This window comes from Aplidium turbinatum, chromosome 10 (assembly GCF_918807975.1).
Source record: "Aplidium turbinatum chromosome 10, kaAplTurb1.1, whole genome shotgun sequence".
Lineage (NCBI taxonomy): Eukaryota > Metazoa > Chordata > Ascidiacea > Aplousobranchia > Polyclinidae > Aplidium > Aplidium turbinatum.
The window spans coordinates 25,944,416-25,961,067 of NC_137481.1; the positions used below are offsets into that span (position 1 = coordinate 25,944,416).

At 41.9% G+C, this 16,652-nt stretch overlaps 1 protein-coding gene across 2 annotated transcripts in view; it reads right to left on the minus strand.

The window, feature by feature from the left end:
* LOC145778909 (dedicator of cytokinesis protein 7-like) overlaps positions 1–16,652 on the minus strand; it is a 99,300-nt gene that overhangs the window by 2,854 nt on the left and 79,794 nt on the right. The window contains exons 38-40 of one of the 2 annotated variants that reach the window (XM_082590499.1): positions 13,012–13,032; positions 4,965–5,099; positions 2,045–2,211 (exon numbers count right to left, since the gene is read on the minus strand). In XM_082590499.1, coding sequence (XP_082446625.1) covers positions 2,045–2,211; positions 4,965–5,099; positions 13,012–13,032 — 323 coding nt within the window. The remainder of the gene's footprint in view (positions 1–2,044; positions 2,212–4,964; positions 5,100–13,011; positions 13,033–16,652) is intronic. The other variant, XM_082590500.1, reaches the window with a different exon arrangement.

Consider the following 16,652-nt stretch of genomic DNA (forward strand, 5'->3'; position numbering starts at 1 on the left):
CGGAAAACGTAGCTTATGATTGGTTGATTGGCTCGAGGTTTCAGTGGCAATGGCTAAATTTTTCTTTTTATAGAGGCTACGGCTCAAGCTCAGAGTTTTTAAAGAGATACGGAAGGAGATGCAGAGGACAGTATGCAAGTCAATGTGCCGCAATGACGTTGGCTACCAGACAATCCAACTATCAACCAAGCTGGTCAGTCAGCCCCGATAGCTCGAAACAAAGACCAAACAGCGCTGGCTTGAGAGGCTTTCACAGTCCGAAGATAACAATTCCCACAATCAACCAATGGTAAAGAACTTCGTCGGTTTGGTTCGCTTGGTAGATTCCAAACCATGTTGCTCGACGAGTACAATGTAGCGTACGCACGAGGCTACAGGTGACAAATTTTATATAAGCTGTTCCAATCAGGCTACATAAGCTCTGCCGTGATTTTGGTAAACCTAATATCCGCCATTTTGCCGAAAATGACTTTTTTGCATTTTTCTACGTTTAAAGACTTCATGCATCTCCTGACAAAAATTTGTGGCACATTGTAGTATGGTTTTCGAGATAATTGGTGTGTAACATATTCTAATCTGTGCAAGAATAATTTTCTGAAACCTAACATATTCATCTACTCCAATCACGTAACAGGATATCGTCACGTGACAGGCAAAATTTCAGCAGCCGTGCAACAGGCTACTTCACTACATCTTACATCTCTTGAGTCGCCTGAAGCGGATTTAAAAGCGTTCGATAAAGTAGATTGGGCTAAAATGTTGTTAAGCACTAAGTATGCTTAATTATGTAGGCTAGCTTAAAAATGTCCGTCCGAACACACTAGCTTTTTCATTAAATGCCGTATCATTTACGTCTCGCCGATCAGTTTGATTTTTCGTAGCCTACTGGTGTATTGATGGCTTAGTTGACTTTACGGTACGCTAAATGACTTAGCTTGCATATGATTATAATTATTAAGATTTTAAAGCAGAGGCCCGGGAGGCAACTTTTGAAAAGGTACCATTATAAAATCCCCTTTCAACTTGGTTTGGTAATTACAGAAGAAAAAAGAGCAACAGCTGTGATGGGAATCAAACCCACGTCAATGTAATTACTATATAATTACTACCACCGCCCTAACCCAATGCGCCAAGCCAGCCGATGGGGAACGAATGACTAAACTGAGCTAGAATATACGTTTTCCTTTGTTGCTCAGAGGGGATTTTTTTATGGTACCTTTTACAAAGTTGCGCCCGGGAGTACGCTACTCGGTGTGTTTGGTCATTTTTAATCAACCGTACCAGATGCTATGTAGCCAATGTAGTACGGTAGCCTTAAATGAAGGCATGGTTATCAAGTAGGCTACCAGAAATTGATTTTAAATCGGCGATAACCTTTAACCTAGCAAGCTTCTGTGATATCAGCAAAGTTGTCTACAGATTACAGTGACGAAATGATACGCTACACAGTTCTGGGAGAAATCCAGAGGCTTACCGGTACTTTAGGTTTGATTTAGGCTTACAAAGCCAACATAGTGTGGCCAAAGCCAACATTTAGCTTATATTAGGCTTTATCATACAAACGCATAACATTAAATAAGCCAATAAAGCGGTTAAAGTCAACATCGAGAGTATATATTAGGTTTTATCATGCAAACCTAATACATGTTTTATGACTAGTTATCTGGCAAAACCAAATATACGCCATGTTTTAATAAACAAACAAAAACCTGGCTCAAATTATATTCTTAAAAACTTTGTTTGGTTGTCCATTCCAGCCTCACAAAAGTCAACTTCGAGTGTTTTACCTTGTTAATTTTACAGCTATAAACACAAAAAGTCGTTTATCTCGAAAACTTGAAAATGGCGGATATTAGGTTCTGCCAAATCACGGCAGAGCCGCGAATCATGTTCTGAGCAAGACATTCGACGGCATGGCTGGAAGTTGACTTGTCGTCCCTTCAGTTAATTTAAGCACCACTGCACAGGTGCTGGAATACAACAAATATGGAGAGGATTGAGTACACAAACCAGGGGACAGTCGTCGACAAGCACAATCGTTCACCTGTCGAAGTAGCTGGTTTTCATGTTTTTTTCATAGTCGTAGAAGTAAGGCTCCACATAGGTGATCTGTATGAACGCTTTGCTCGGGTCAAGGCTGGCACAGTTTATAGCGCTCGAATCTTTTATCATTTCGACCTTGTCTGCACCGAAGCACTGGCTGTAGAAAGTCTACAACATGGACGAATGAGATCGATATCCTGTAACCTTCAACTTTCTTTAAACAATAAAAAGGTACTTTTTAAACGAAAAAAACTTTAAATTTTTAACAATTTTGTTAAAATGTATGCTTGACATTAAGAGACTGTTATGTGGCTTGCTCTACAATCACTGCTTAAATAACACTGGCCGACACAATTTTGGGTGCCGGCAGTTTTTGAACTGATTTAGACTAACTTTGGGGCGCTGATTCCGAAAATGCAATCAGTTTTTCTCCACCAAGTCAACGTTTTAAGTTACAGTGATTTTGACTTTTTTACGATTGCCCTACAAAGGAGCACAAATACAATAGTTTTAATGCTGTCATTATGGGATTACAACCTTTATTATTACTCTTGCATTACATTCTAAAACAAACAATGAAAGCAGACAATGCCAAGACAATTGCTTTCTGTGTTAAATGCCAGTAGGAGCAAATCAAGCAGCATAATGGTGCTTCTTTTTAGGGGGGGGGGATCTAGCGAGCTTATGGCTACAACATCTAGAAGACGTTGTTTCAATAAAACAAATATTTTCTGCTACATCTGTGGTGATTACACACTAGAGCCCAATAGAAAACCAATCAATGATTTTGTAAAGCGTGCTTATATTGCTTGCTTTAAACTAAAGTGAAGTTGGGGAATCAAGATAAAGCTTGGGTTCTCCACATTGTTTGCAAAACTTGCAAAGGATTAAGGTTTGCTATTCCAATGGTGTGGCGTGAACCAAAAGATCACAATAGCGACTGCTATTTTGTGCAGTACACATAAAAGGCATAAACAGGAAAAATAGGACTTCCTTGTAATATCCATACCTAGCTTCAGCAATCAGGCCAGGGATCTCTGAAAAACGAACGGATCTCTGAAGAAGGGATCTCTGAAGAAGAATCTCTGAAGTTCTTCAGAGATCCCTGAATCAGGCCAGTGCTACACAGAGAAAAACTTCCTGTTCCTGATTTTGAAGGGTTGCCACAATTGGAATTACTTCCTGACAGTGAAGACGAGCAAGCTTCCACTGACAGCGATTCCACCCTTGCTGAAATCGAATTTCCTCCTTCTATTTTACCTTGTCAACTTTTTTTTCACGCAGAACTCAATGACTTGGCGAGGGATTTAAATTTATCAAAGAAATCTTCCGAGTTACTGGCTTCAACACTCAAAGAAAAATATTTTTGAACCAGGTACTGTAATCACTTTCTATCGGTAACGCCATGTCGAATTTCTGCCCTATTTTTCTCAAGAAAATGATATTGTATAGTGTATACTGTACCAATGTGGAAGGTCTTCTTAAAAAGTTTGGTATAGCAGAATACAATCCTCAAGATTGGCGACTTTTTATTGACAGCTGTAAACGAAGTCTAAAATGTGTTTTAATGCATAATGGAAATGTTTATGGATCTGTACCACTTGGACATTCAACAACTCTCAAAGTATAACGAAGTCAAATTTGTTTTAGAAAAAAAATAATATTATGAACACAATTTGACTTTTGCGTTGATTTGAAAATGGTTGGATTTCTGCTTGGAATGCAAGGTGGATACCCAAAGTTTCCTTGTTTTCTCTGTTTGTGGGACAGCAGGGCAAGAGATCAGCATTGGAAAAGGAAAAATTGGCCTATGAGGAGTGAAATGATTCCTGGCGAGAAAAATGTTCAAGCTTGTTCTCTGGTGGAACGATCAAAAATTGCGTTACCTCCTCTTCACATTAATATAATAATAATGATGGTGTTGCAAGCACAGTAATGCTTTTTCACCTTCATGACAACTTACGTAGCAAAGTTGGGTATAATGAAGCAATTTGTAAAAGCACTCAATAAAGATGGAAATTGTTTCAGATATATTTGCAGTAAATTTCCAGGATTAACAATTGAAAAATTAAAAGCCGGCATATTTGATGGGCCTCAAATCAGAAAATTAATTGATGATCCAAACTTCCCATCTTCTATGAATGAAAAAGAACTGAGTGCCTGGAATGCTTTTGTGAAAGTTGTTAAGAATTTTTTGCAAATAAAAAGGCATCCAATTACAAAGATCTCGTGTCTAACTTACTCAGAAGACTCCAGGATATTGATGTTAACATGAGCATCAAACTTCACTTTCTGAACAATCATCTAGACTACTTTCCTGATAATCTTGGCGATTTGAGTGACGAGCATAGGGAGCGATTTCATCAAGACATTAGTGAGATGGAAGTCAGATATCAAGGGAGATGGGATGCTACCATGCTAGCTGAACTATTGCTGGTCTATTAAACGAGATGATGCTTTTGCGGTTCACTCTCGTAGATCTCTTAAGCGCAAGTTTATGGCAGTCACGCAAGGTGAGGAATAAAAAGCTACCATACCTATTAATCCTATATTTGTGTGTACGTTTTTAAGTTCTTTGTTGGCTTGCTGAAATTGATTTACGTCTTTTGACAATATATTTGACTCGTGAATAGATTTTACATGAGCATTATGCATAAGTGCACGTATGCAGTGGAATCACCGTAACTGGAAAACTAGACCTGATAGACCCCAAATTAGCTACAAACAGTTGAAATATCTTCGGCACCAAAAAAATGTTTTTTTTGTCGGCTAGTGTAATCGAAACTTTTACTTCAATAGCGTGAATAGCGCGTGAATGTCTTGGTGTGCAAGTAAGGTCCATTATAAAAAATCGGTATAGTAAGCACAATCGCACATACGCAGGCCTACATTATTTGCTAATCATCAGAAGCAAAACATACCTCAAGTCTGTAAGATATCTCAGGCAACTTCGTGATGGCAGGTTCCTTGTATATAAATTCCTCCTTGTCCAGATCGCCGAACAGCGGACCATAGAAAGCGACGCGAAAGTAGGTCCCGAACATCCGCTTCCCGGTCTAAGGATCATGGTGAACGTCACAGTTAGGAAGCTACTTTAACTCAATGAAGAATTATAAGATGAACAGTTGAACACTGTTCTCTCGAGGTCAATGAGGACATTTACATTGCAAAGGGAGACTACCAACGTTCAAACACAGCTGCACACACGAATGCCGAGAGGAAGCACGAGACATCTCGGGCTATGAAGCAGTAAATGTTTCGAGCTTGCATATGAGGCCAGCCGCAGAGGTGGTTTATGTGGAGTGACGAAACACATCGACACTTTCTACTACGAGTTCAACAAGAATTCCATTCAATACAATCAAGTCGAAATAAATCATAAACCTTGTAGCTTCTACGATGAACCAACTGTGAAGCATGCACTGTAATGCAATTAACTTTTGAGTGCATGCATTTATGAAACAAAACTGAATATTAGCGATTAATTAATTGGTAACAGGAGTTGTCCATCTGGCGACTGTAGACCAGGCTGCCGCAATGCTTCAGTGATACTTTTGGAAGTTTGATTAAATTAAAACAGCAACTTGCTGAGAGTGTTCAAAATACGCAGCAGCAGTTAAGTCAACCAAAAAGGGAACTACTGTTCCGAAATGTAAAAAATCATGCTCACTCACCGAGTAGTTGGTGGGAAATCAGGTCGTGAAAACAAAACATAAAAATAAATTAGATTTTCGATTACGATAACAATCGTAGCAGTAGTGTCATCGGCAATGACGTCATGTTTGATAAAAACAACAAACATAACGTGAAAGCAAATTACCCACAAAGCAACACATTTAATGAGAAAATCAATGTAAAACCGGTGGTTCTGAAAACTGGTGTGGCATATAACTTCAATCATGGCGATGTTACCAACTCGAATATAGCGATGTTACCAACTCAACCATAGCGATGTTACCAACTCGAACATAGCAATGCTACCAACTCGACCATAGCGATGTCACCAAAACGACCATAGCGATGTTACTAACTCGAACACAGCGATGCTACCAATTTGAACATAGCGATGCTACCAACTCGACCATAGCGATGTTGCCAACACGACCATAGCGATGTTACCAACACGAACATAGCGATGTCACCAACTCAACCATAGCGATGTTACAAACTCGACCATAGCGATATTACCAACTCAACCATAGCGATGTTACCAACTCGAACATAGCAATGCTACCAACTCGACCATAGCGATGTCACCAAAACGACCACAGCAATGTTACTAACTCGAACACAGCGATGCTACCAATTTGAACATAGCGATGCTACCAACTCGACCATAGCGATGTTGCCAACACGACCATAGCGATGTTACCAACTCGACCATAGCGATGTTACCAACTCGACCATAGCGATGTTACCAACTCTAACATAGCGATGTTACCAACACGACCATAGCAATGTTAACAACACGACCATAGCGATGTTACTAACTCGACCATAGCGATGTTACCAACACGACCATAGCGATGTTACCAACTCGAACATAGCGATGTTGCTAACTCGAACATAGCGATGTTACCAACTCGACCATAGCGATGTTACCAACACGAACATAGCGATGTTACCAACTCGACCATAGCGATGTTACCAGACACGAACATAGCGATGTTACCAACTCGAACATAGCGATGTTACCAACTCGAACATAGTGATGTTACCAACTCGAACATAGCGATGTTACCAACTCGAACATAGCGATGTTACCAACTCGAACATAAGCGATGTTACTAACTCGAACATAGCGATGTGACCAACTCGAACATAGCGATGTTACTAACTCGACCATAGCGATGTTACCAACACGACCATAGCAATGTTACCAACACGAACATAGCGATGTTACCAACTCGAACATAGCGATGTTACCAACTCGAACATAGCGATGTTACCAACTCGAACATAGCGATGTTACCAACTCGAACATAGCGATGTTACCAACTCGAACATAGCGATGTTACCAACTCGAACATAGCAATGTTACCAACTCGAACATAGAGATGTTGCCAACTCGAACATAGCGATGTTACCAACTCGACCATAGCGATGTTACCAACTCGACCATAGCGATGTTACCAACTCGACCATAGCAATGTTACCAACTCGACCATAGCAATGTTAACAACACGACCATAGCGATGTTACCAACTCAAACATAGTGAAGTTACCAACTCGAACATAGCGATGTTACCAACACGACCATAGCATCATAGCAATGCTACCAACTCGAACATAGCGATGTTACCAACTCGAACATAGCGATGTTACCAACTCGACCATAGCGATGTTACCAACTCGACCATAGCGATGTTACCAACTCGACCATAGCGATGTTACTAACTCCAACATAGCGATGTTACCAACTCGAACATAGCGATGTTACAAACACAACCATAGCGATGTTACCAATTCGACCATAGCGATGTTACCAACTCGACCATAGCGATGTTACCAATTCAAACATAGCGATGTTACCAATATGACCATAGCGATGTTACCAACTCGAACATAGCGATGTTACCAACTCGAACACAGCGATGTTACCAACTCGACCATAGCGATGTTACCAACTCGACCATAGCGATGTTATCAACTCGAACATAGTGATGTTACCAACACGAACATAGCGATGTTACCAACTCGAACATAGCGATGTTACCAACACGACCATAGCATCATAGCAATGCTACCAACTCGAACATAGCAATGTTACCAATTCGACCATAGCGATGTTACCAACTCGACCATAGCGATGTTACCAGCTCGAGTATCGGAAACGTTGGATTGTCATAGTAGCGAAGTTTGTCATTCTGCTAAGATTGTAATTATCAATTCCGAAAGTTTTTTGAAATTATGACACATTTCAAGAGGAATTACCGGTAATTACGTCATGCATGCAAGCTGACAGACACGCTAGAATAATCTACAGTGGTGCCATGATGTGGCGTAGTAATCACAAAAATAACCACAATGGATGGTGCCTCTGCTTATCAAACCACTACACTTCGCGTTTTGGCTTTGAATTGTCACTGTGACGCTGCGGTACACGACAACTGGGCGAGACAAAGTGGGCGATACCCACTTGGGCGAGACTAGGTGGGCGACGAGACAAGTGGGCGATGAGTCAAGTGGGCGACGAGCCAAGTGGGCGACGGACCAAGTGGGCGACGAGCCAAGTGGGCGACGGCCAAAGTGGGCGACGGAAGCGAAAGTTTAGCCTTTCGGAAAAAAACTATGACTTTTAATTTTTACTTTAAAATACAATGATTGATTTGTGGAAGGGAGGCAATGAGAGTTCTCACGCTGAGTTTCACGAAGCATTGGAAGCAACATTTTCATTATTTTTTGTAGTCTAGTAATAGCGCTTGCTGTTTGATGTTAATTTGCATTGTGACATCATCTTGACACATTATTTTGCAATTTGCGGCGTCAGGGTTTATCGTGAAGCTTAAGAGAAACCTCTCAGAAAAGAGACAAACGAATGGTCATAGAGTGGTTTAAGTCAGTTATGAACGCTCCCTAACCGTTATCGAAGCTTGTCAGTATGAAATATGACTTTTAATTTTTACTTTAAAATACAATGGTTGATTTGTTGAAGAGAGGCAATGAGAGTTCTCACGCTGAGTTTCACGAAGCATTGGAAGCAACATTTTCATTATTTTTTGTAGTCTAGTAATAGCGCTTGCTGTTTGATGTTAATTTGCATTGTGACATCATCTTGACACATTATTTTGCAACACACAATCCAGTCTCTGAATATTATAAACATTTGCGGTAGGTCACTAGGTCAGCCAGTGCTGAGATCTTAACTACTAAGTAGCTGGTTTGGCAGGTACATGCATTAGACATTGGAATGTTTGTAGTGATTTTCAAGCGAAACAGAAGTTTTTGTTAGTTGTTCGAGTGTGTTATTGTTTAAAATACATGTAAAAACTTACATACGAATCATTAACTACGGAGATTAGCATAACTTTGATGCTCTAAAAATAAAGTCATATTTTTCAATTTTTAGGTCATAAACAAAATGGCCCTAGTAATGACTGTCAGTCACAATGTGTTCTGTAAACTGCTGATGCGGCTACGCAGCGTCTAGACTAGAACATTCGGATTAAAAATATCAGTTGACTTTAAGTGCCCAAGTTAAAATTATGACTTATGCCTCTTGAGAAGTCCCACATAGTCTGTGGTGGATCCTGTCCAGTGTCCATTAAAGTTTTATTGGTACTTTCACATACAACATTGTAAATGTAAGTTAATATCAAGTCTCTATGAGACATTGGATTTTCCGCGCACATACGATTTATAGCGTCAAGAACACTAATTGTGCGCTGTTTTTCTTTTCCGAAACAAATATAGTCAATTCGGTCAAAATGTCCAAAAAAATATATAAATCAACCATTGTATTTTAAAGTAAAAATTAAAAGTCATATTTCATACTGACAAGCTTTGATAACGGTTAGGGAACGTTCATAACTGACTTAAACCACTCTTTGGCCATTCGTTGTCTCTTTTCTGAGGGGTTTCTCTTAAGCTTCACGATAAACCCTGACGCCGCAAATTGCAAAATAATGTGTCAAGATGATGTCACAATGCAAATTAACTTTAAACAGCAAACGCTATTACTAGACTACAAAAAATAATGAAAATGTTGCTTCCTATGCTTCGTGAAACTCAGCGTGAGAACTCTCATTGCCTCCCTTCTACAAATCAACCATTGTATTTTAAAGTAAAACTTAAAAGTCATATTTTATACTGACAAGCTTTGATAACGGTTAGGGAGCGTTCATAACTGACTTCAACCACTCTTTGGCCATTCGTTTGTCTCTTTTCTGAGAGGTTTCTCTTAAGCTTCACGATAAACCCTGACGCCGCAAATTGCAAAATAATGTGTCAAGATGATGTCACAATGCAAATTAACATCAAACAGCAAGCGCTATTACTAGACTACAAAAAATAATGAAAATGTTGCTTCCAATGCTTCGTGAAACTCAGCGTGAGAACTCTCATTGCCTCCCTTTCACAAATCAATCATTGTATTTTAAAGTAAAAATTAAAAGTCGTATTTTTTTCCGAAAGGCTAAACTTTCGCTTCCGTCGCCCACTTGGCTCGTCGTCCACTTGGTCCGTCGCCCACTTGGTCCGTCGCCCACTTGACTCGTCGCCCACTTGACTCGTCGTCCACTTGGTCCGTCGCCCATTTGGTCCGTCGCCCACTTGTCTCGTCGCCCACCTGGTCTCGCCCAAGTGGGTATCGCCCACTTTGTCTCGCCCAGTTGTCGTGTACCGGTGACGCTGACGGCGGGTTGTTTGGAAAGCCAGATGAACAGAAACTTTGCAGATGCTCAGGCTCGTAATTACATTTCAAGCACATCACCAAGTTGACTCGAATTAGAAAAGGCGAAACTACCGCAACCAGGCTGGGGGGATAGATAGTAGAACAAATGGTAGATGGCGTGACGGTAAAGAGAAAGTAGATTTCATATGCAAAGGATCTTTCTTGTCATTTTGGTTCCAGAAACAAGCAAAACAAACACTTTTATTGGGCCAATTATGATGATATAAATTGTGAAGCATACATGCAGGGGTGACGAACCTTTTTGCTGTCGCGGGCCACTTTGTCAATTACACATGAGTTATCGGGCCACACAACTTTTTAATCGTCAAAATTCCATGACGTCATAGATTGGAATCGACCAAAATTGGTAAATAGTGTTTTCACACCTTTACACACCACACCTTAGTCCGGGAACATCGTGAATCTGGGGTGGTAAAAGGATAGACCCTCGGCCCCAGACGCTCACACGACGACGACGACACCTTTACCTTATAACTTTCCTATTTTTTAACTTTAAACCCTGAAAGTTAGTGTTTAGGGCAGTGGTTGCCAACCTTTTTTACCTGGTGGGCCCTTTTGGTCGATATTCAAATCTAAATCCCCCCCCCCCCTATAAATTTAGTTTGTTAAAAACTCGTTTACATTAATATTTTAATCTAAGTTTTGGAAGATAAACTAAACTTTCACTAGTAATAACCTTTTTAGCTGGTAATATTCCTTTTCAAACTAAAATAATTTAATTAAAGAAGAACGTAGCTGAAAAGTATTTTATTCAAAGAATAGGCATTCAAAATTCTAAGAGTCAATGCATTTAACAGTCTGTGTGAATCTTGTGATTTTTTTTCGATAACTCATGAATATCGTGGAAGAGTATTGGAAAGAGCACAACGATTATCATTCTCCACGTCTAATCTGTTTCTTTGTTTTGTTTTCATTTGCAAGAGTTGAAAAATCTGATTCGCATAGATAAGTGGAAGCAAATGGAAGGATACTTCGAGTAGCTTTCTCTGCCACTTTGGGATAGGAATTACACATCAATGGCCAAAATCCAGTGATTGATATCTTTCTGAATAAGTCTGTTGCGCAAGAATCCGTTTTGAGTTCTAAAACTTCATCCTGCAATTTATCGAGAAGTTTTTCCACCAGCAATGTGAATGAATTTTGTATTAAATCAAGCTCATCGTCATAAATTTTAGGAAAATATCGAATGAATTCCAGTTCTAATTCTAATGCTGTGAGATGTTGCAAAGTCAATTCTTTTTCCAACTCTGGAAGAACTTGTTCTTTGCCATCAACAACCAGCACCAATGATAATTCTTTAAACATGGGAACATGTTCAATTGTTCATTCTAACTTTTCTCTTTCAATTATTATCAAGCTTGCTGGTGAAAGCTTCCAAAGCATCTTTAAATGCTGAACGGTACTGGTATCTACTCCTGGAAGGGCCACCCAAACCAGCCTGGTCGAAATGTAGAGGCCAGACAAAACGTACTCCCCTCGCGAAGAAGACAGCAGAGCCTTCTAGTACCGACAATCTCCAAATGACGATGACATAAATCAATCACTCTCTTCCAAACTTCCTTGAACCATCATGGAAGCAGTAGCCTACAGTTTGTAAATTTCCATTGTATCAATATGTCAATGGCTCATGGATACAGATAACCCATGTTGATGAGCAATCTGCTTTAAACAGAGATGGCAATTGAATATATACCGTATATTGGTGTTTTTCCTTGCATTTTCAGATTTAGTTTATTCAATGGACCAAACATATCAACCAAATAAGAAAGGAATCTAATCCATCTGTCATCATTCAGCAATCCACAAACAAATTTCAATTTTATTTAAAAGTCAAAAAATAATTTAAGCTTGTCTATGAGCTCAAACACTCGTTTGGTTACGTTTCCTCATGAAAGCCATCCAGTATTTAAATGAAAAAGGAGTAGGCCTACGTGATGGATTGCATCCATGTCAGATTGTCAGTGCACTTAAATAATCGGGAGTTAATCTAATAATAATTTCCTCTTTAACGCTCTAATCTAGGCCAACTTACTAGGCTTAAAAGGTTTACAATCCTAAAACCAAATTGCCCCTGAAAATTTTCCCCCTAGTGGGGAATTCTCCCCCGGTTGGGAACCACTGGACTTTAGGGCAAGAAAATAGCAAAGGAAAGGTGTACCAGTGAAGGCATAAAACAGCTTTGAGATGTCTTTTGTCTTTAACGCATGAGCGATTGTCAAATTGTTTACGGGCCGCACAAAATTCTTTGACGGGCCGCATGCGGCCCACGGGCCGCAGGTTCGTCACCTCTGATCTAATGCAACAGACAATGAGAAGCAGATAGAACCGTGCAGCGATCTGGCCAGCTGCTACTGGTTCTGAGGTCAAGGTTCTTGTCGAGGTACATGCTCTAACGGTGTTGAACCAACGTCTCCGTTTGCTGTGCCGATGTTCTTACCACTCAGCCATTTATCCGACAACCCAACAATGCTTTCAGAAACCAACCGCCTGCGCCCACGCCTACTGTGTAAGTAAGTCTACTGCGCACATGTGGTGTAAGTATCAAACCAACATACCTGCCAGCTGCTCTGTGAGCTCTAATCCACCGAAAACATAAAACAAAGAAAATAACATAAACATGATTCAATTCAAATCACTGGTTCCTTCCAAACCGATTTGACCACAAAGGATACAACCAAACAATCCTTGCAAAAGACGACAAATATAAAATAAACAAATTTAGGTTAGAAACTAACGGAAATTATTATGAAAACCAATCAATGCGATTGAAGGCGTGAACATTCCATTGGCAAGGGAGGGATGACTACCTCCTAATGATCCTGGGAGTGAAGTAACAACATTGCAGGGCAGCTAGGGATAGGAGTGAAGTAACAACATTGCAGGGCAGCTAGGGATGGGAGTGAAGTAACAACATTGCAGGGCAGCTAGGGATGGAAGTAAAGTAACAACATTGCAGGGCAGCTAGGGATGGAAATGAAGTAACAACATTGCAGGGCAACTAGGGATGGGAGTGAAGTAACAACATTGCAGGGCAGCTAGGCATTGAAGTGAAGTAACAGCATTGCAGGGCAGCTAGGTATTGAAGTGAAGTAACAGCATTGCAGGGCAGCTGGGGGTGGGAGTGAAGTAACAGCATTGCAGGGCAGCTGGGGATGGGAGTGAAGTAACAGCATTGCAGGGCAGCTAGGGATGGGAGTGAAGTAACAGCATTGCAGGGCAGCTAGGGATGGGAGTGAAGTAACAGCATTGCAGGGCAGCTAGGGATGGGAGTGAAGTAACAGCATTGCAGGGCAGCTAGGGATGGGAGTGAAGTAACAGCATTGCAGGGCAGCTAGGGATGGGAGTGAAGGAACAGCATTGCAGGGCAGCTAGGGATGGAAGTGAAGTAACAACATTGCAGGGCAGCAAGGGATGGGAGTGAAGTAACAACATTACAGGGCAGCCAGGGACAGGAGTGAAGTAACAGCATTGCAGGACAGCTAGGGATGGGAGTGAAGTAACAGCATTGCAGGGCAGCTAGGGATGGGAGTGAAGTAACAGCATTGCAGGGCAGCTAGGGATGGGAGTGAAGTAACAGCATTGCAGGGCAGCTAGGGATGGGAGTGAAGTAACAGCATTGCAGGGCAGCTAGGGATGGGAGTGAAGTAACAGCATTGCAGGGCAGCTAGGGATGGGAGTGAAGTAACAGCATTGCAGGGCAGCTAGGGATGGGAGTGAAGTAACAGCATTGCAGGGCAGCTAGGGATGGGAGTGAAGGAACAGCATTGCAGGGCAGCTAGGGATGGAAGTGAAGTAACAACATTGCAGGGCAGCAAGGGATGGGAGTGAAGTAACAACATTACAGGGCAGCCAGGGACAGGAGTGAAGTAACAACATTGCAGGGCAGCTAGGGATGGGAGTGAAGTAACAGCATTGCAGGGCAGCTAGGGATGGGAGTGAAGTAACAACATTGCAGGGCAGCTAGGGATGGGAGTGAAGGAACAGCATTGCAGGGCAGCTAGGGATGGGAGTGAAGTAACAACATTGCAGGGCAGCTAGGGATGGGAGTGAAGGAACAGCATTGCAGGGCAGCTAGGGATGGAAGTGAAGTAACAACATTGCAGGGCAGCTAGGGATGGGAGTGAAGGAACAGCATTGCATGGCAGCAAGGGATGGGAGTGAAGTAACAACATTACAGGGCAGCCAGGGACAGGAGTGAAGTAACAGCATTGCAGGACAGCTAGGGATGGGAGTGAAGTAACAGCATTGCAGGGCAGCTAAGGATGGAAGTGAAGTAAGAGCATTGCAGGGCAACTAGGGATTGAAGTGAAGTAACAGCATTGCAGGGAAGCTGGGGATGGGAGTGAAGTAACAACATTACAGGGCAGCTAGGGATGGAAATGAAGTAACAGCATTGCAGGGCAGCTAGGAATGGGAGTGAAGTAACAGCATTAAAGGGCAGCTAGGGATGGGAGTGAAGTAACATCATTGCAGGGCAGCTAGGGATGGGACTGAAGTAACAGCATTAAAGGGCAGCTAGGGATGGAAGTGAAGTAACAACATTACAGGGCAGCTAGGGACGGGAGTAAAGTAACAGCATTGCAGAGCAGATAGGGATGGGAGTGAAGTAACATCATTACAGGGCAGCTATGGATGGAAGTGAAGTCACAACAATACATGGCAGCTAAGGATGGAAGTGAAGTAACAACATTGCAGGGCAGCTAGGGATGGAGGGAAGTATTAGCATTGCATGGCAGCTAGGGATAGAAGTGAAGTAACAACATTACAGGGCAGCTAGGGAAGTAGGGATGGAAGTGAAGTAACAACATTGCAGGCCAGCTATGGATAGGAGTGAAGTAACAGCATTACAGGGCAGCTAGGGATGGGTGTGAAATAACAACATTACAGGGGAGCTAGGGATGGAAGTGAAGTAACAACATTGCAGGGCAGCAAGGGATGGGAGTGAAGTAACAACATTGCAGGGCAGCTAGGGAAGTAGGGATGGAAGTGAAGTAACAACATTGCAGGCCAGCTATGGATAGGAGTGAAGTAACAGCATTACAGGGCAGCTAGGGATGGGTGTGAAGTAACAACATTACAGGGCAGCTAGGGATGGAAGTGAAGTAACAGCATTACAGGGCAGCTACGGATGGGTGTGAAGTAACAACATTACAGGGCAGCTAGGGATGGGAGTGAAGTAACAACATTGCAGGGCAGCTAGGGATGGAAGTGAAGTAACAACATTGCAGGGCAGCAAGGGATGGGAGTGAAGTAACAACATTGCAGAGCAGCTATGGATGGGAGTGAAGTAACAGCATTGCAGAGCAGCTATGGATGGGAGTGAAGTAACAACATTGCAGGGCAGCAAGGGATGGGAGTGAAGTAACAACATTGCAGAGCAGCTATGGATGGGAGTGAAGTAACAACATTGCAGAGCAGCTATGGATGGGAGTGAAGTAACAACATTACAGGGCAGCTAGGGATGGAAGTAAAGTAACAGCATTAAAGGGCAGCTATGGATGGGAATGAAGTAACATTACAGGGCAGATAGGGATGGAAGTGAAGTAACAGCATTACAGGGCAGCTATGGATGGGAGTGAAGTAACAACATTGCAGGGCAGCTAGGGATGGGACTGAAGTAACAACTTTACAGGGCAGCTAGGGATGGGAGTGAAGTAACAGCATTACAGGGCAGCTAGGGATGGAAGTGAAGTAACAACATTGCAGGGCAGCTATGGATGGGAGTGAAGTAACAGCATTGCAGGGCAGCTAGGGATGGAAGTGAAGTAACAGCATTACAGGGCAGCTATGGATGGGAGTGAAGTAACAACATTACAGGGCAGCTAGGGATGGAAGTAAAGTAACAGCATTAAAGGGCAGCTATGGATGGGAATGAAGTAACATTACAGGGCAGATAGGGATGGAAGTGAAGTAACAGCATTACAGGGCAGCTATGGATGGGAGTGAAGTAACAACATTGCAGGGCAGCTAGGGATGGGACTGAAGTAACAACTTTACAGGGCAGCTAGGGATGGGAGTGAAGTAACAGCATTACAGGGCAGCTAGGGATGGAAGTGAAGTAACAACATTGCAGGGCAGCTATGGATGGGAGTGAAGTAACAGCATTGCAGGGCAACTAGGGATGGAAGTAAAGTAACAGCATTGCAGGGCAGCTAGGGATGGGAGTAAAGTAACAACATTACAGGGCAGCTAGGGA